Source organism: Limulus polyphemus, unplaced genomic scaffold, assembly GCF_000517525.1.
Source record: "Limulus polyphemus unplaced genomic scaffold, Limulus_polyphemus-2.1.2 Scaffold1817, whole genome shotgun sequence".
In the NCBI taxonomy this organism is placed as follows: domain Eukaryota; kingdom Metazoa; phylum Arthropoda; class Merostomata; order Xiphosura; family Limulidae; genus Limulus; species Limulus polyphemus.
In genome coordinates this window covers 104,610-121,153 of record NW_013667427.1, presented here as the reverse complement: position 1 = coordinate 121,153, position 16,544 = coordinate 104,610, and the positions used below count along the sequence as shown (strand labels likewise).

The 16,544-nt window shown below is 32.3% G+C and overlaps 1 protein-coding gene across 1 annotated transcript in view; it reads right to left on the bottom strand.

Moving 5' to 3' along the window:
• The window catches only part of LOC106465045 (NADPH--cytochrome P450 reductase-like), a 38,740-nt gene that overhangs the window by 3,516 nt on the left and 18,680 nt on the right, over window positions 1-16,544 (bottom strand). Inside the window, exons 3-12 of the mRNA XM_013925235.2 lie at window positions 14,395-14,452; window positions 11,913-12,041; window positions 9,530-9,679; window positions 8,177-8,301; window positions 6,939-7,127; window positions 5,328-5,441; window positions 4,730-4,848; window positions 3,348-3,529; window positions 1,986-2,135; window positions 906-1,170 (exon numbers count right to left, since the gene is read on the bottom strand). Coding sequence (XP_013780689.1) covers window positions 906-1,170; window positions 1,986-2,135; window positions 3,348-3,529; window positions 4,730-4,848; window positions 5,328-5,441; window positions 6,939-7,127; window positions 8,177-8,301; window positions 9,530-9,679; window positions 11,913-12,041; window positions 14,395-14,452 — 1,481 coding nt within the window. The remainder of the gene's footprint in view (window positions 1-905; window positions 1,171-1,985; window positions 2,136-3,347; window positions 3,530-4,729; window positions 4,849-5,327; window positions 5,442-6,938; window positions 7,128-8,176; window positions 8,302-9,529; window positions 9,680-11,912; window positions 12,042-14,394; window positions 14,453-16,544) is intronic.

Below are 16,544 nucleotides of genomic sequence, written 5' to 3'. Positions count from 1 at the left end.
CTAAACTTCCTTGAAAGTGGTTTAGAAAGTTCACTTATACTTTCAACATTTATACTTTCTAAACCACTTTCAACATTTATACTTTCTAAACCACTTTCAACATTTATACTTTCTAAACCACTTTCAACATTTATACTTTCTAAACCACTTTCAACATTTATACTTTCTAAACTTCAACTTTCTAAACCACTTTCAACATTTATACTTTCTAAACTTCAACTTTCTAAACCACTTTCAACATTTATACAACTCAGAGACCACGTTTTATATCAAAATTTTCCACAAGACCTTTCTCAGATTAACTTTGATATTAATGCTTATCTGATACAAGAGTTGAGACCGCTAAGACTTGTGTCAACTGTGTACTCTCATAATAAGCTAATATTGTATCATACCATTTTTTAATGTTATCTTTGTGTATTCCCCAAACCTGGGACACATTCTTTTTACTTCTTAATTTCACACAATGATCCCCTATAATGTACAGAAATGGGGTGGAGGAAAAAAATTTAAAATGTAAAGACGAATCTATTGAACACACGAAGATTTTAAACATTCAAGACCTTCACAAATATTTATCGTGTGCTATTTTATCTCTAAAACAAATAGGCTACAATGTAACACCTTAACAGCTATTTATTCAAGGGTAAAAAAAAACATGCAACTTCATATTAAAAAAAAAACAACACAAAAACATTTAATAACTGCTTACAGTTTTAGCATTTAAAAAGTTCATTATCAAAATTTTTTACCAGCTCAAAATTATTTCAAAGAATCCAATGAAGTTTAATGAAAAAAATGAAATAGTTCAGATGAAATTTATTAAAGTTAGTTATGGGAAAACAAATGCCAAAAACTCCGACTTGTAATAATAATAATAATAATAATAATGAATATTAGCCAACCTTCTTTCTTCTGGCAATGTCTCTCCTGAATAAAACCACGGAAAGGAGCAAGTCCTGTACCTGGACCAATCATTATCACTGGTGTTTGAGGCTTACTTGGAAGACGAAACTGGGATCGTCGAACATAAATCGGTACAGTTGGACAGTTACCGTTGTCTACCGTCTTAGTTTTTAACCAACTGGTAGCAACGCCGTGGTTTATCCTTCCAGTAGGTGTGTCATATTCTATTAACACTGCTGTGAGGTGGATGGAGTCTGGATACATCTAAGCAAAAACATCATGAAAACCTCGGATAAATAAAAATCACTTATAATTTACAATCTAGGTAGTTACAATACATGGTGTTGCTGGAAAATGATCACAGAAAGTTGATTTGTTTTTGATTAACTGATCTACCATTTATATAAACACACACACACACACACACACACACATGCGCATGTATGTATACATCACAAATTTTACAATATATACACAGATACTTGTACTTATTAATACTTATCCTAGCACAAGTGGCTTGAAGGAAGGAATTCAATCTGCATCTACTTAGCTGAGACAGATATTTTTTTAGTCGATGATTTACTCACGAAGCCATGCCGCATCGGCAGTGAAAAAATTACACTATCATAAAAAAATTGTTTTTACACGAGCTGCTGAACAGTGAAGTAAAACATTTTGACATCATCATCGAGTATTAGCATCATTTTTTTTAAATACCAATAAAGCAAACACAAAGTCTACGTTATTCATTTTTGACACACAAATATGCTGCAACTAGATAACAGTGTAGGGTACGTTTAATAGGTTAGGTTTCTTTTTGTAACTTTGTGTTCAACAGCATTTTAAGATGTCTGTAGGATATGTCAAAGGTTTGTTTGGATCTTCTTTGATCAGACTCAAATTTTAAGGAACAAGAAAAGTCCATCCAATACCGGGGCTCTTCGGGCCAGCTGGGATACAAACAGACGTAGTAGTGGTCGAGAAACCATCTGTATAAGCAAATTAGGTAAATATGTGATGAAGATTAAATTATAAAACTAATTACACAGTTCTAGAGGAATCACAAAATCCTTGGTTACCTTTGGCGAAGAAGAAATAGAATAGTAGCGAGCCTGGAGTTTTGGTAGCAACTCCAACAAATGATCAAGTGGTGGTCTAGCCGTCGATAGGTCCTCCAAAATATGGATGATACTACGACAGTTATGGACTACCCATTCCAGGTACAAATTCTAGAAATAAATATAATATACTAATGTAGAGGAGATATAAATATGTAAATTTAACTACTAGTCTCTCTCCAATCTACAAGTAAAAAAAAAACAGTAATCTATGAACATTTTAACCTTTTTTGTTTACTTTTATATGCTTACGAGTTAAAGATGCATAGTGTTTAAACCCAATAAAAGTACTGTGCATGTTAGTAAAGTATTTTTTTTTTTAAGTAACCTATTTATAATTTATTTCTGTGCGTCTATCAACACTATTGGCTAATGAATGTTTGGAAATAGAAACTGTTAATACAAACTCATAAAATATTTGTTGAAACAAAGCATAAAGAAACAAACGTGTTTGTAAAGATAAAAAAACTCTGTTACTTTTGAAGATTTGCTGAAGAGAATGGTGTCGGACGATGTGGAGTTCCTGAAAAGGACCATTTATAAAATGATGTGCAAATATGTATTGAGCGAGAAGAATTTAGTTCCAAATTTGCTGTAGCGAGTAGCAGCAACTGTAATAAAACCCACTGTCACCTCTATAATTTATTGTACCGCCACCTACATGCATCTAGTTGATTTCCCAACGTAACCATTACCGTACTATGTTTGTGTACTGGAAAAAAAAACAAAGTGTACTACACAAGTTTTTTAGTTCCTCACCCACATTGAGACAAACCATTCTACCTAAAAAAGATTTAAATAAATCACTTTTAATGAAAAATTATGTATAACAGTATATCTGTTACCAAGTTAACCAAAAATCATGTACACTACCGACAAGGCGTTTCATTTAGTACCACGACTATTAAAGTCGACTGGATACGACAGACATAGTAGTGATTGAGAAGCTATTTATAATAGCAACTTAGAAAACTAATTACAATATACTTACTTTTCCATCTTCTGTATAATAACACATCAACCACAATATATCTGCTACGTACACTATCGACGATGCCTTTCATTTAGTACCACGACTATTAAATTCGACTGTATATGACAGACATTGAGAAGCTGTTTATAATAGCAACTTAGAAAACTAATTACAATATACTTACTTTTCCATCTTCTGTATAATAACACATCAACCACAATATATCTGCTACGTACACTATCGAAAATGCCTTTCATTTAGTACCACGACTATTAAAGTCGACTGGATATGACAGACATTGAGAAGCTATTTATAATAGCAACTTAGAAAACTAATTACAATATACTTACTTTTCCATCTTCTGAAGAGGAGCCCATTAACTTTAACTTTTGTTTTTCTTCTTCATCTGTTGTGTATTCTGCAATTTCCTTTAAGACGTGCGTACGCGGTGGGCTGGTGATGTCGATGTAATGTAGTAAAGCTGTACGGTAACTGCAGGGGCAAGGGAAAGGATACTTTTTGCTGCTATCCTCTAGCAAGAGAGAACAAAATGATTATCTTCGAGACTCGGTAACTTTTCTTTAATTCCCTTTATTAATCAGCGATGACGAAGTAAGTTGAATTAAAACCGAGATGAAGAGCTCTCTGAACTTCCATAAATAGTTAACAAAAGGAACAGATAATTTCAAAACAAGTAGCATGAAAATGGCAAGATCTGAAACATCAACCAACTTAGTTGGAACAGGCGATATTTCCTTCTAATGAAAAGAAACAGACATATTTAATGTTTAAAATGTAATGGTTATTTTCGTCCATTAGTAACTTCTGAAAGAAATTAAACAAAAAACACTGATGGATTCTATTTTAATTGCTAAAAATTTATTGAGTTAATTAATTGCTAAAAATTATTGATTTTAAGGAAGCCATCTGAAGAAATCTATGTGAAAAGCACAAAATCAAACAGCCTGAAGACATTTTTTATTTATTTTTTTCATAGACACTCTGGTAAATATCTTGAACTCTTATTGACAGAGGTTAGCATCACTGCTGCGTAATGCTGGAGCAAGATGTTTACTGGGGTTAAAATCACTGCTGCGTAATGCTGGAGCAAGATGTTTACTGGGGTTAAAATCACTGCTGCGTAATGCTGGAGCAAGATGTTTACTGGGGTCAGCATCACTGCTGCGTAATGCTGGAGCAAGATGTTTACTGGGGTCAGCATCACTGCTGCGTAATGCTGGAGCAAGATGTTTACTGGGGTCAGCATCACTGCTTCGTAATGCTGGAGCAAGATGTTTACTGGGGTCAGCATCACTGCTGCGTAATTCTGGAACAAGATGTTTACTGGGGTCAGCATCACTGCTGCATAATGCTGGAGCAAGATGTTTACTGGAGTCAGCATAACTGCTGCGTAATGCTGGAGTAAGATAACACAATGAGATTAGAACACAGTGATTATAAAAGTTATGAAATAACCCATAGGATTGAAAATGTATTGAAAGAGTAGTTTTCTCTTCATTCAGAGCTCCTGATGAAAGAAGAAGAAGAAGAAAAAAAGAGAGAACACTTTTTGAGATTGCTCAAGTTTCTGTATATATTCCTCAAAGATGTAATGTTAGTCAAAAGAACAAGAATCTCAAAGGCATAACTTTAGAAGAAAAAACGTTACTACACAATTCATCCAATAGGATTAGCCAAATCTCACAGTAGAGAAATTCAGGATATAACTTACCATCAAGGTTTTTAAGGGAGATAACAGTGTCCAAATCAACATTAAGCAACTTTCCTAACTGCTCCACAAGTTTAGGGTTATTTGTTGGATAAACAGCAACATGGTCTCCAGATTCATACCTAGAAGAGTGAATATGATCTTGGTGGATTAGCTTCTACACAAAACCGACTTTTTTCATGAAACAAATCGAACAAACAGTCGTGATTAACTTATGTAAATACAATTCTACAAAAATAACACTAGAAATCCAGTATACCCCTATAGAAGATTCTAGACGCCCTTCAAAATTAGTTAGGCTTAACAGAATTAAGTTTGCAACATGAGAGAAGAGATAAATATTAAACAAAATTACTAAAAATATTAATTTAATCTTTCACCAACAATTTACAAATTTATTTTGGTTGAAATGTGCCCAGTATTTACATAAAGATATGATACCCTATAACCCACGCACTCTAAAAAAAGGTGGTCCTTTCTTCTTCAGATGGAAACAAGTATTAAATGAGATAATTCCTAAAAATCACCTTTGTGTACATTTTGATGAATGATGCAGAAATAAAGAGCTTGAAAAAAGTATTCTATGAAAACAAGCTTTTACCTTATTTTTGAATTAGCTATGTTTAATTCAACATGCATACAAGATCTGGAGCCCTTGTACAGTTCCCTGTTGATCTTGACTGGTGCCAGGTAAGGGTTCTTTGCATCGAAGGGGCTAAATAAAAAAATATATTTATTCCTTACCTTTCTTAATGGGAATCGTAAAAAAATAAATATCTAAAAAAAAAATAGAAAATGGTAGTTTTATACCAAAAATAAAAGGGGAAAAAAACAAAACTTCCGTAGCGTTTTCTGTTTACATAATTGGCTCATAATGCATAAAATATACTCATTTATAACTCTTCTTCTATATTAGAAATGTGATATGATTTGTTTTATCCTGAACATTATGCACCTCTAGAACTGGACTGCAAGATATCAACCAGTTTTCCAGAAAATTCCAAAATTGTCTTTACCCCCAGCACTTCTTGTCTAGTATTACAAACACAATGGGTGAATGCGAAGAGCAAATTTCAGTTTGCTAGCACCGAGTGGCTCGGCGGTAAGTCTGAAGACGCTTACAATGCTAAAAAACTGGTTTTTGATTCCCATGATGAGCACAACATTGTGTAGCTTTGTGCTTAACTATAAACACTATGCATACGCTTTCAAAATGTAAGATCTGTTTTAAAATGGCTTTCAAAATAAACTGAATTCATTATTATTCACCACTGAGGGATGCAACTCCAAGAGTAATAAGCACGCAGAGTGCAGTATCGAACACTATACCGAGCCCTTGCAATGCGACCACAGCTAGCATATACTTAGTGTATATATACACAGATACTTGTACTTGTTCATACTTATCCTTGCACTAGTAGCTTGGAATTCAATCTGCATCTACTTAGCTGAGACAGTTACACACTTTTTAGTCAAAGATTTACTCATGAAGCCATGCCGCATCGGCAGTGAATGAAAAAAAAATTAATAAGAAAAAAATATTCTCTTTCCCTTCATCCAATTACTGTCATTCTCTACTCATAACAAGCATGTCACTGCTGCTTCTGGATCTTTCTCACACGTCGTCATTATTAAACCTAATGCACTTTCCAATACCATGTAAATCCACTTGATAATGTGCGTAATATTAGCGATATCCTGATCTGCATAATAATTCCCTGTGTAGTTGCTTCTCTAGTTAAACAATATTGATTATATTAATTCTTTGGAGTTGATGTAATTCAGAAATACATCCAAGAACACTTGGGTGAAACAAAAAGCCAAAATTTTCGCTTTAGCTCAAAGATTAGGTAATATCGCAAACACCGCAAAATTGAGCAACTCAACATTATCGACATTCTATTCATGTACTCTAAACCTGAATATATATCCAATGTGGCTACTAATCTACCTAAGAATTATCGGCAAGTCAAACTAAACAAAAATATGATGTGGTGAATTAGGAGCTAATATTCTGACAAAAAAAACCATAAGCCTATAAACAATCTATAGCCAAACGTTGTATTTATTATTTTAAATATAACACTTCACCATAAAAAAAATAGCAAAAGTACTCAATAACTTTTAGCTTCATGATTATCTTTTCTTTATCTTCCGTACGTGCAAACTGTTTGTGTATTAGATAAATTTAAAATGTATCTACTCAACATACGGCTTTTGAGTTTTGAAGGAATTCAAACGAGCCACTTCTCCCGTAAAGATTTTATTTTCTGGAAGATCAGTATGAACGATAAGTTGGTATTGGCGTACGCTAATATCTTCACCAGATTTCTCGATGTTGAAGTACTCACAAACTGATGCCCAAAACTTATCCTTCCATGTAATAAAGTCTTCTTCAATGCTAATAACATAAAGAGAAACTGCCTTTGAGTCTGAGCTACAATTTTTCAGGATTAAAATCATAAATTAAAAAAATATATATATATATAAAATTATAAATTATAAAATAGGTTAAGTAACTGAATTTCATTTAACTTTAAGCATAAAAATCACCTAATTGTAATCGCACAACCGATACAAAATATTACCAGTGCATAATCTTTGAATTTACAAAACCAATACTGACAGGTTTTTGACTGACACTCACACCCATACCACACTAGAGATGTCACCCAGTAACATACATGGTCTTAGTTCATATAATTTTGAAATCAAGACTCAAATCCTGACATTTCACATTAGCAGAAACCAACTCAGCTGTGTGACAAATCATTTGAATAAACTAATTCTCAGGTTTGTCAATTAAAGATATTCAGCAGGTCTGAATCTATACTTCCCCAGAAATCCACTTAGACCCACTATTAATATTTTGGGGGGGGGGGTCAAAAGAATATAAAGTGAGAGGTATTGGAACACGCATAATTTCTACAATTGCATTACAGAAGATGGTCTGATACATACACACGTCTACCTAAATGTGACCTTAACAATCACAAATAGAAAATTAAAAGGTCATTAAACCGAGTGCTGACAGCCTCAAACACCATCTGAATGCACTGACAAAACCCTATCCAGGTAGCTAAAGTTTTAAGCTAAGTAATGAAACTTTTAAAGCATGTGATTTAATTCAATAAACAGATATACCCTTCATCAAATACATTTGTTATTCAAAAAAATTCATTTTATTTACTCTTTCCAACTATCTAATCATCACACTTGGAGCTAACGTCACATCAAATCATCTCAAGAATACGAGATATGTAGCACGGTCATGTTTAATTGACGTTAATGTTCCGGTCATCTCGGTTAAAGGCTAACGAAGGAATAATCTAATTAAATTCCTTAGAGAGTTAGACAACCAGTAAAACAAATAGTGGATTTTTTTTTTAATTCATTATACAGACTTTTGTCAAAGATGAATTAACTTTCTTGTAATTTAGACTAACTTACTTGGCATCATCATCACCCATTCCTGGTTCACAAATTCTAGTTGCTCCCATTTCTTCCAGTTTTTTATCGACAAATATCCCCATGGCATTATAATGTTCATAAGTTTTATTGCCAAGACCAAAAACCTCAAAGAAAGGAACAAGTGAAACTTAAAATTCAGATGAATTTTAAAATTAATAAATCTGCAAGATTTTTAAAAAAACTTTGTTTTAAAATAAATCTTAAAAAAAAAATTGTATATTTTGTTTAAAGCTAGCCCTATATATAATTTTTCCATAACTGACATTTCAGTATTCTTCTTGGAAAGATACTTTTTTTTTTACAACCAATCGTAAAATGTGTCATGGTGGAATAACTAAGGCTTCAGTGCCTATATAATAGTAATTAAATACGATATATACGTGTGAAACTATGCAAAAATAACAGAAGTATGATAATTAATCTTCGTTTTCATTTCAGTGATTTAAAAATAATGTGAAGCTAAGTGTAAACTTAACAAAGTATAAAAAATGAAACTTAAGTAAAAGTCGAACGATACAAACCAAGTTTTTTTTTTAAATACTCAAGCTTCTGAAAGTTACATGGGCTCCATGTTTATTTGCTACTCTCTAAATGTTTTTAAACTGTCAAAAGTGAAACTATTAATTGGTTAAGAAAAAAACAAAACAAATAAGGGATAACTAGGAATGCACGGTATATTTTAAAACAAACTATTGAAACAAAAGTATACATTTTCAATAAATCATGTTAATAAAAAAAGAATTAATCCAAAAATCAAAATATTTTGCACATTTAGTCGGAAAAACGGGTGAGTACGTAAAGGAACCAAATGTATCAGATCATTTAAACACATTTATACGGAATAACAGGTGAGTACGTAAAGGAACCAAATGTATCAGATCATCTAAACACATTTATACGGAAGAACGGGCGAGTACATAAAGGAACAAAATGTATCAGATCATTTAAACACATTTATACGGAAGAACGGGTGAGTACGTAAAGGAACCAAATGTATCAGATCATTTAAATTTTAACCGTTTTCTATTGCAAGTGATATTAATTGAATTATCTACACATTAAATGTTAATGTTCAAAAGCTTGTACTGGAAAGCAAACATCCATCATGAATAAAATTCCAGCCCACAACTGTATTGCCCCTCATTAATTCCTCTGGGGGGCATTGCAAACTGCGGGGGGAGGGGGCTATTTATAATATTCTATTTTTCACATGTGATTTGCTGATTTCAATGCTAATACATTTGTGTGAGAGAGAGAGAGGAGGGAGTAATAAATAGAGTGATAATTGTGGCAACGATAAAGCAATTTTAAACTTATATTCGCATAACTTACAGCATAACGGAGACCTGCGAGTTCAGCAGCTCCCTCTTGAAGCCACTGATAGAACTCTTGAGCATTATCCGTAGGATCTCCTTCTCCATAAGTAGCCATACAAAATACTGCTAATGACCGGTCAATTTCTGAAAGTTTTGTCAATTCCTCCTGCAGGTAGAAAAATATTACATAAGAAACAATTGAATACATATCGGAGAGTATCAACCACTTGTTATGCACCAAGATTTGAGTATTGTATCTGTAGTGGTTGCAGGAGCACTCCTTCTACAAAACAAGTAGGTTCAAAGAATTAAAGATACTAAACAATCTAAACGTGCACATGTGGATAATACCCTAATAACAGCTGACTAAATTTATGATCACACCAGATTGTATACTCACACAATGAATTTTAATCTCACGTACACTACTTTTCAGTCAATATCGAATAATTTTGTTTTTTTCTTATTGCATTAACAAAAAACAAAGTAAAAGTTACTTATACAACTAGAGAATGAAACTAAATTGTGAGTAAAAGCTAGTAGCTCTTTCCTTGGTGTTTAATTTTGGCTTTTTCCGAAGACTTAGAAGTCTCCTTCTCCTGTGACTGTCTCATTTTCAGGTCTAAGTAAATTTAAAATAATCTGTAAATGGTTCCTTTAAACATATGGACAGCTGAACATGAGACTGTGTTATGGACAGCCAAACATGAGACTGTGTTATAAACAGCCAAACATGAGACTGTGTTATGGACAGCCAAACATGAGACTGTGTTATGGACAGCCGACCATGAGACTGTGTTATGGACAGCCGACCATGAGACTGTGTTATGGACAGCCGACCATGAGACTGTGTTATGGACAGCCGACCATGAGACTGTGTTATGGACAGCCGAACATGAGACTGTGTTATGGACAGCCGAACATGAGACTGTGTTATGGACAGCCGAACATGAGACTGTGTTATGGACAGCCGACCATGAGACTGTGTTATGGACAGCCAAACATGAGACTGTGTTATAAACATGAGACTGTGTAATGGACAGCCAAACATGAGTCTGTGTTATAAACAAGAGACTGTGTTATAAACAAGAGACTGTGTTATAAACAAGAGACTGTGTTATAAACAAGAGACCGTTATAAACAAGAGACTGTGTTATAAACAAGAGACTGTGTTATAAACAAGAGACCGTTATAAACAAGAGACCGTGTTATGGACAGCCGAACATGAAACTATGTTATGGGTGAACTAGGTTAATTATTCAGAAGAGAAACTGAAATTAAATAATAAGCAACAAGTTACTGAGTTTTTACTCACAATTTAGGTAATTTCATTTTAATCAAATTACTTGATTAGTAGCTCTTATAAATTGTTTGTTTTGTAACAATGCTGCACTTCTGAGAAACAGTACAACTGTTAATCACATTTCTCAACAAATGGACTGTTTACAAATTATAACTCAGGATTTAATAATGCATTTATTATTCTTTCCTGTATGTATCACCTCATCAGACATAGTAGCATGAAACCCCTCATCTATTTATTTTATATAATATCTTGACTTGACACATACACCAGCATGAACCAACTGATCCATCTACCTCATGTAACATCAAGACAAATACTTGATATATATATACACAAGCATGAACCAACTGATCCATCTACTTCATGTAACATCAAGACAAATACTTGATATATACACAAGCATGAACCAACTGATCCATCTACCTCATGTAACATCAAGACAAATACTTGATATATACACAAGCATGAACCAACTGATCCATCTGCTTCATGTAACATCAAGACAAATACATTAAGTCATCAGCTTGGAGCAGCAAGCTCAAGAACAATGACTTAATGTTCTTGAGTTTACTGCTCCAAGCTGATGACTTAATGTTCTTGAGTTTACTGCTCCAAGCTGATGACTTAATTTACTGCTCCAAGCTGCTCAAGAACATTAAGTCATCAGCTACTACAAACAAAACTACATTAGCAAAATCAGAATTTTCATTTTCAAAAACATCAATAACTACAAAAACAGTTTTTTAAAGCAAATATTTTGTGAAATTAGTTTGCAAACTTAGGCTTAACAAAGCACAACCACAGAAAAGAAAACAAAAATAAACACTGTTCTGCTCAAATTACACAGTAAACTTGAGGAAAATATATCAACAACACTAGAACAATTTTTTTAAAAGACAGTAAAATAGAGAATCAAGCTTCAGTGAGATAAAGCAACACTGCTAAAATTTGGATTGTGGATTTTTTAATTGCAAAAGATAAAAAAAATATTTTCTTAAAAAGTGCTTCATGAACTACAAGTACAGTTTAATCCCAACAAACTATTTAATTAAACACTCATACTTTTTGTAAAACTACAAGTGTAGTTACTAACCATCTCACATTCTTCTGGATCGGATACCATGGCTTTCATGCCATATCGACCTGCGTCCTTGGCAATTCTAGCTGCAAATTCTTCTGCTGTACCCGTCTGAGACCCATAAAATATTACTATATTCCTACCCTGTAATACAGAAAACAGTATCATTAAAAATTGAAGGAGAACTTGAAATTATCAAATAAAATAATAAGCTGTGAAAACCATCTTAATTCTTAATCTTATAGGCACAGGTTTGTTCAGTCTATTGAACTGAACCCTTATTGGAGAATTGTCTACTACGATTCCAGATTTATTTAGTATATCATCACATATTTTAGGAAGCTTTTAATAAACACACAAAAAGTAAATTACATAAATTTAATATGTATTTCTACTAAAGATTTCTCTCTGAATTTACTTAAGCCTGATTAGTCTGAGTTGAAAGTGATTTTCAAATTATGAATTAAAGTTTGTTTTTTTTTTCATCTTACAGTTTTCATATTTCATTTGCATAAACCTCTAGAACCTCCTAAATGAATTGTTGTTTTTTTTTCTTTCAGGAAAACTGTATTTCATCTGTTGTTTATTCTACCTTAACACTATACAAGCTCCTCCCATTTTACCAACCTTGTAAACAACGAAAACAAATAAAAAGAAAGTATTTAAATTAACCTTTCTGCTTTATAGGAGGACTAAAATGTAACAGAAAATTACAATTATTTATCCAAAACAGACTCGGACTCATAATAATTTACATCTCTCTTTATTTAATTTTACCCTTGTTTTTTCGTTGCTCATTGAACCTTGTCCTACTACAACGATTAGCAATAAATCTTCCAGCAGGTGCGAGAATAGTTCAGGGTAAACAAAATTTCAGGTTATATTACATGACATTTAACTACATACAGAACTACATTAATCAGGTTGAAAAATGTATTTCTTTTCGTCTAAGGTTTTTTTTGTTGTATGGAATCTAAAAAGTTTTTAATTCTTACAGTTTAGTTATTTTTGTCATAAAATATATATATTTTGTGAAATTAGTTCGCAAACTTAGGCTTAACAAAGCACAACCACAGAAAAGAAAACATCAATAACTACAAAAACAGTTTCTTAAAGCAAATATTTTGTGAAATTAGTTTGCAAACTTAGGCTTAACAATATATATATATATCAATAATATATATATATTAGTTTGCAAACTTAGGCTTAACAATATATATATATCAATAAATAAAAAAATTCATAATTTAGCACTAATTTTAAAATTGAGGACTTGCTCTCAGAAGTAAATTTTTCATTAACTGTAAATTTTTCTCCACAAGTTGGTCATCTGAAAAGTAGTTTTTGTAGCTTTCAAATATCCAACTTAAAACAAACTATATTAAAACAATAAAACAGAATGCCCCAAATTTTAATTTACCTGACTTTCTACGTGACCTATAAAAAAAAAAGTTTAAAAATTTCCTTCAGTTTCACCCAATAAAATTTTCTAGGGAAATAGTGCCTTTTGCTGAAATGAATTAACATAAAGACTTCATAATAATCTAGTTCACAAAATAGCTTTTCTATTGGTTATTAACAAGCATCGCTAATACGTAAATGTTAGTAAATAGGTAATTTCAAAAAGAAAGAGTGGACCTTTGTCGGAGATTAAAATTTTGGCTCGTCAATATCTGCAGTTGGTCTTTCTAATTGGTGGACATTCTGAAAACCATACGTGGTTGGAAAGAAAATCGAAAACAATTAATTCAGATCAAAGAGGCCTCTCGCATAACAAATATGTGAATATTGAGAAATTTATTTAAATTGCTTTTTTTAGGAACTAAAAAATTAAAAGTTTAATAACATTAAATGTTCAATTATAAATTACATCTTGATGCCAAATTTACTGACATATATTGAAGATAAAGTTGTTTTAAGTAAATTTTGCATACAGCTATAAAAGGTCGTGACATGCACATTTTTAACCCCAACCCTTGCACATAGGGTTAACGACTGAACAGTTTCATTGTTTGTTCAATTACATAATATGACACTGAAGAAAATACATGTCAGCTAATGAGAGAAAGATACAAGACAACATAAATCTACATAAAGCCATCTAACTTAGACAACTTACATTACATTTTTAAAGACCTTTCTACTGGTCCATTTAAGCCTACTGATTCCTACATGAATTATCACAAAAATTACTTCGAATTAAGCACACTATTTTCAAACAAGGCCTAAAGCCCTTTCTAACTGAGGAGATCAATTGGGTATCTTCAAAATTAGGAAATTCGTGGTTTTACCAAGGTCAAATAGACGTTACAGTCCTGCTACAAATGTCCTCTACAAGAAACAACTATCCTGTGGACATAACCACAGTTGACTTTTATTTTCCCTTCCTGAAATGAAAGTTTTTGATGACAATCAGAAACAAGGTTTCATCTCTACTAGATTTAATCATTCACACTTGTTCTCAGTTCCGCATACAAAGTTTTGTTTTTCAACTTACCGACGACTTTAATTTACTGATGAAGCCCGTTTCTGATACTGCTCTCAATAACGCTGGCCTGAAAATATAAATAAAAATTCATAACCAAGTTTTCTCTACAAATATAAAAATTATACAAGAACATTAGTCACAGAATAAAGAAAAAAAAAAGTTATTCTACAAACACGAGGCAAGATACGACACAAATCGTGGAAGAGTACAGCTTGGCTTGTACACAACCACCATTACGAAGGTTAAAATTCTAGCTTCAGAAGTAATTGATGGGTAGTTTATGTAAATATACAGCAGGTTTGAGTTCCCACTGGCTAATTATAGCCCTTGAAATGAAACACCAGTGATTTTGTTTATGAGCATTTTACATGTTTAACCTATTCATTGTTTGTTTGAAGGTGTACAAGTAGCCTCACAGTATTTTGTCTGTGTTCTATAGATTAAAAAAAAAAAATGTCCAAGAAAGATGCTTTCTTTACAAGTGTTCTCAGTACATACGTCTGTTATGAATAAATTATATTATTGAACACAGATCATCATTAAAAAATGTCAAAATTAAATATTTGTTACCTGGAATTCAATGATAAAACAATAAAATGAGTAGAAATAACTCCTATCAAACTTTTTTTGAGAAATAAATAGAGTCCTGCCACTGAAAGAACAAAACCATTTACTGCCATGTTTACAGAAACAAAACTCTCCCTGTGACAGATTTATTTTTAGATAAATATTATTTGTATCTCACTTATTACCATTTATTTTAGAAAGTGATTTCTCAAAACTTTCCAAAAAATTAAAATGCAAAATTTATGATTTCTTGATTACAAAACTGGTTTTTATCGCCTACATGTTTCTCATAACATTTATCTTTGAACACTTATTAACAAGACAAAAACAAAGTTTATATAGTATCTCATGTATGCATGTAATAATTTACACGAGTTATGAATCAAAACTTGCAGAGAAAGAGAGAGAAAAAAAAACTTTCAAAATTATATTTTCACAAGTTGTCTTGATACTTGTATAGTTAGCTCGATATAAACAATACAAGGTTTTGTGAGATTAGGGCATTATTTAATATTATGAATGTACAGTTTTTAAAATTACTTGACATTTATTATTACCAAAGTGACAGAGTGGCCCAACAGTTATAAAAAATTTTATTGTGTTACTTCTTCTATTTATACACAGGAAACCACGTTCAACTCATGTTACACATGTTCATCTATTTCACAGCTTGGTAACAGGAGAAAGTCACACAACTTCATTGTACAAGTACTTGTACATATGTATGAAAAAGAAAAAATAGGAGGAAAATTAATGCTGAAGGAACATTTGATACGAAGGGTATTTTTGCTGCAGTGGGATGACCTTGACTGAATAATCCATTCCGATGTTTGCTTCAAGCCCAGCTGAACGACAGAATATTTTCAGTTGTAATAGACTCCTAGAAATCAACCTGTACTAATCCCTGCAGGAAAAGTCCTGTTATTAAGAACTACCCTTCTAAAGATTCACATCGGGGGGGGGGTCAGATCTGACTGACAAACTAAAACTACTTCTGACAAATGTTTGTATGCAAATATAAAAAGTTGGATGAATTAGTTAGTCGAACAAGCTGAAGTTGAGAAATTGTATTAATACATTATTTATAAAACAATTGTATTGTAGTTTCAGCCAAATGCTGTTTATTTTACTGTTGTACAGTCAAAACACTTTAATAAATTGTTTCAACTCATGCAACTCAAGAAGATTAATCCATTACGCACTCATTTTTTCATATCCCATTTGTTAAGGGGGGGGGTGGCTCTTCAGGCTGTGAAATTACCTCTATTTTAGTATTGTTGACTGTTAATAACAACAAGTCTGTTGAGTTACTATTGTATCTTTTCTTCAGATTCACCAATAAGTTCTTAATCATTGGCATCACTATTATTACAGATAATTTCTGACAAACTTGATCCCGTCAGGAATGAGCAATTTGTGGTACTTGTAAAACTAATTAGTCACGAGGATCATTAATAAGTTACATTCAACTAATCTATTATTTTCACGAGGATCATTAATAAGTTACATTCAACTAATCTGTTATTTTCACGAGGATCATTAATAAATTACATTCAACTAATCTGTTATTTTCACGAGGATCATTAATAAAT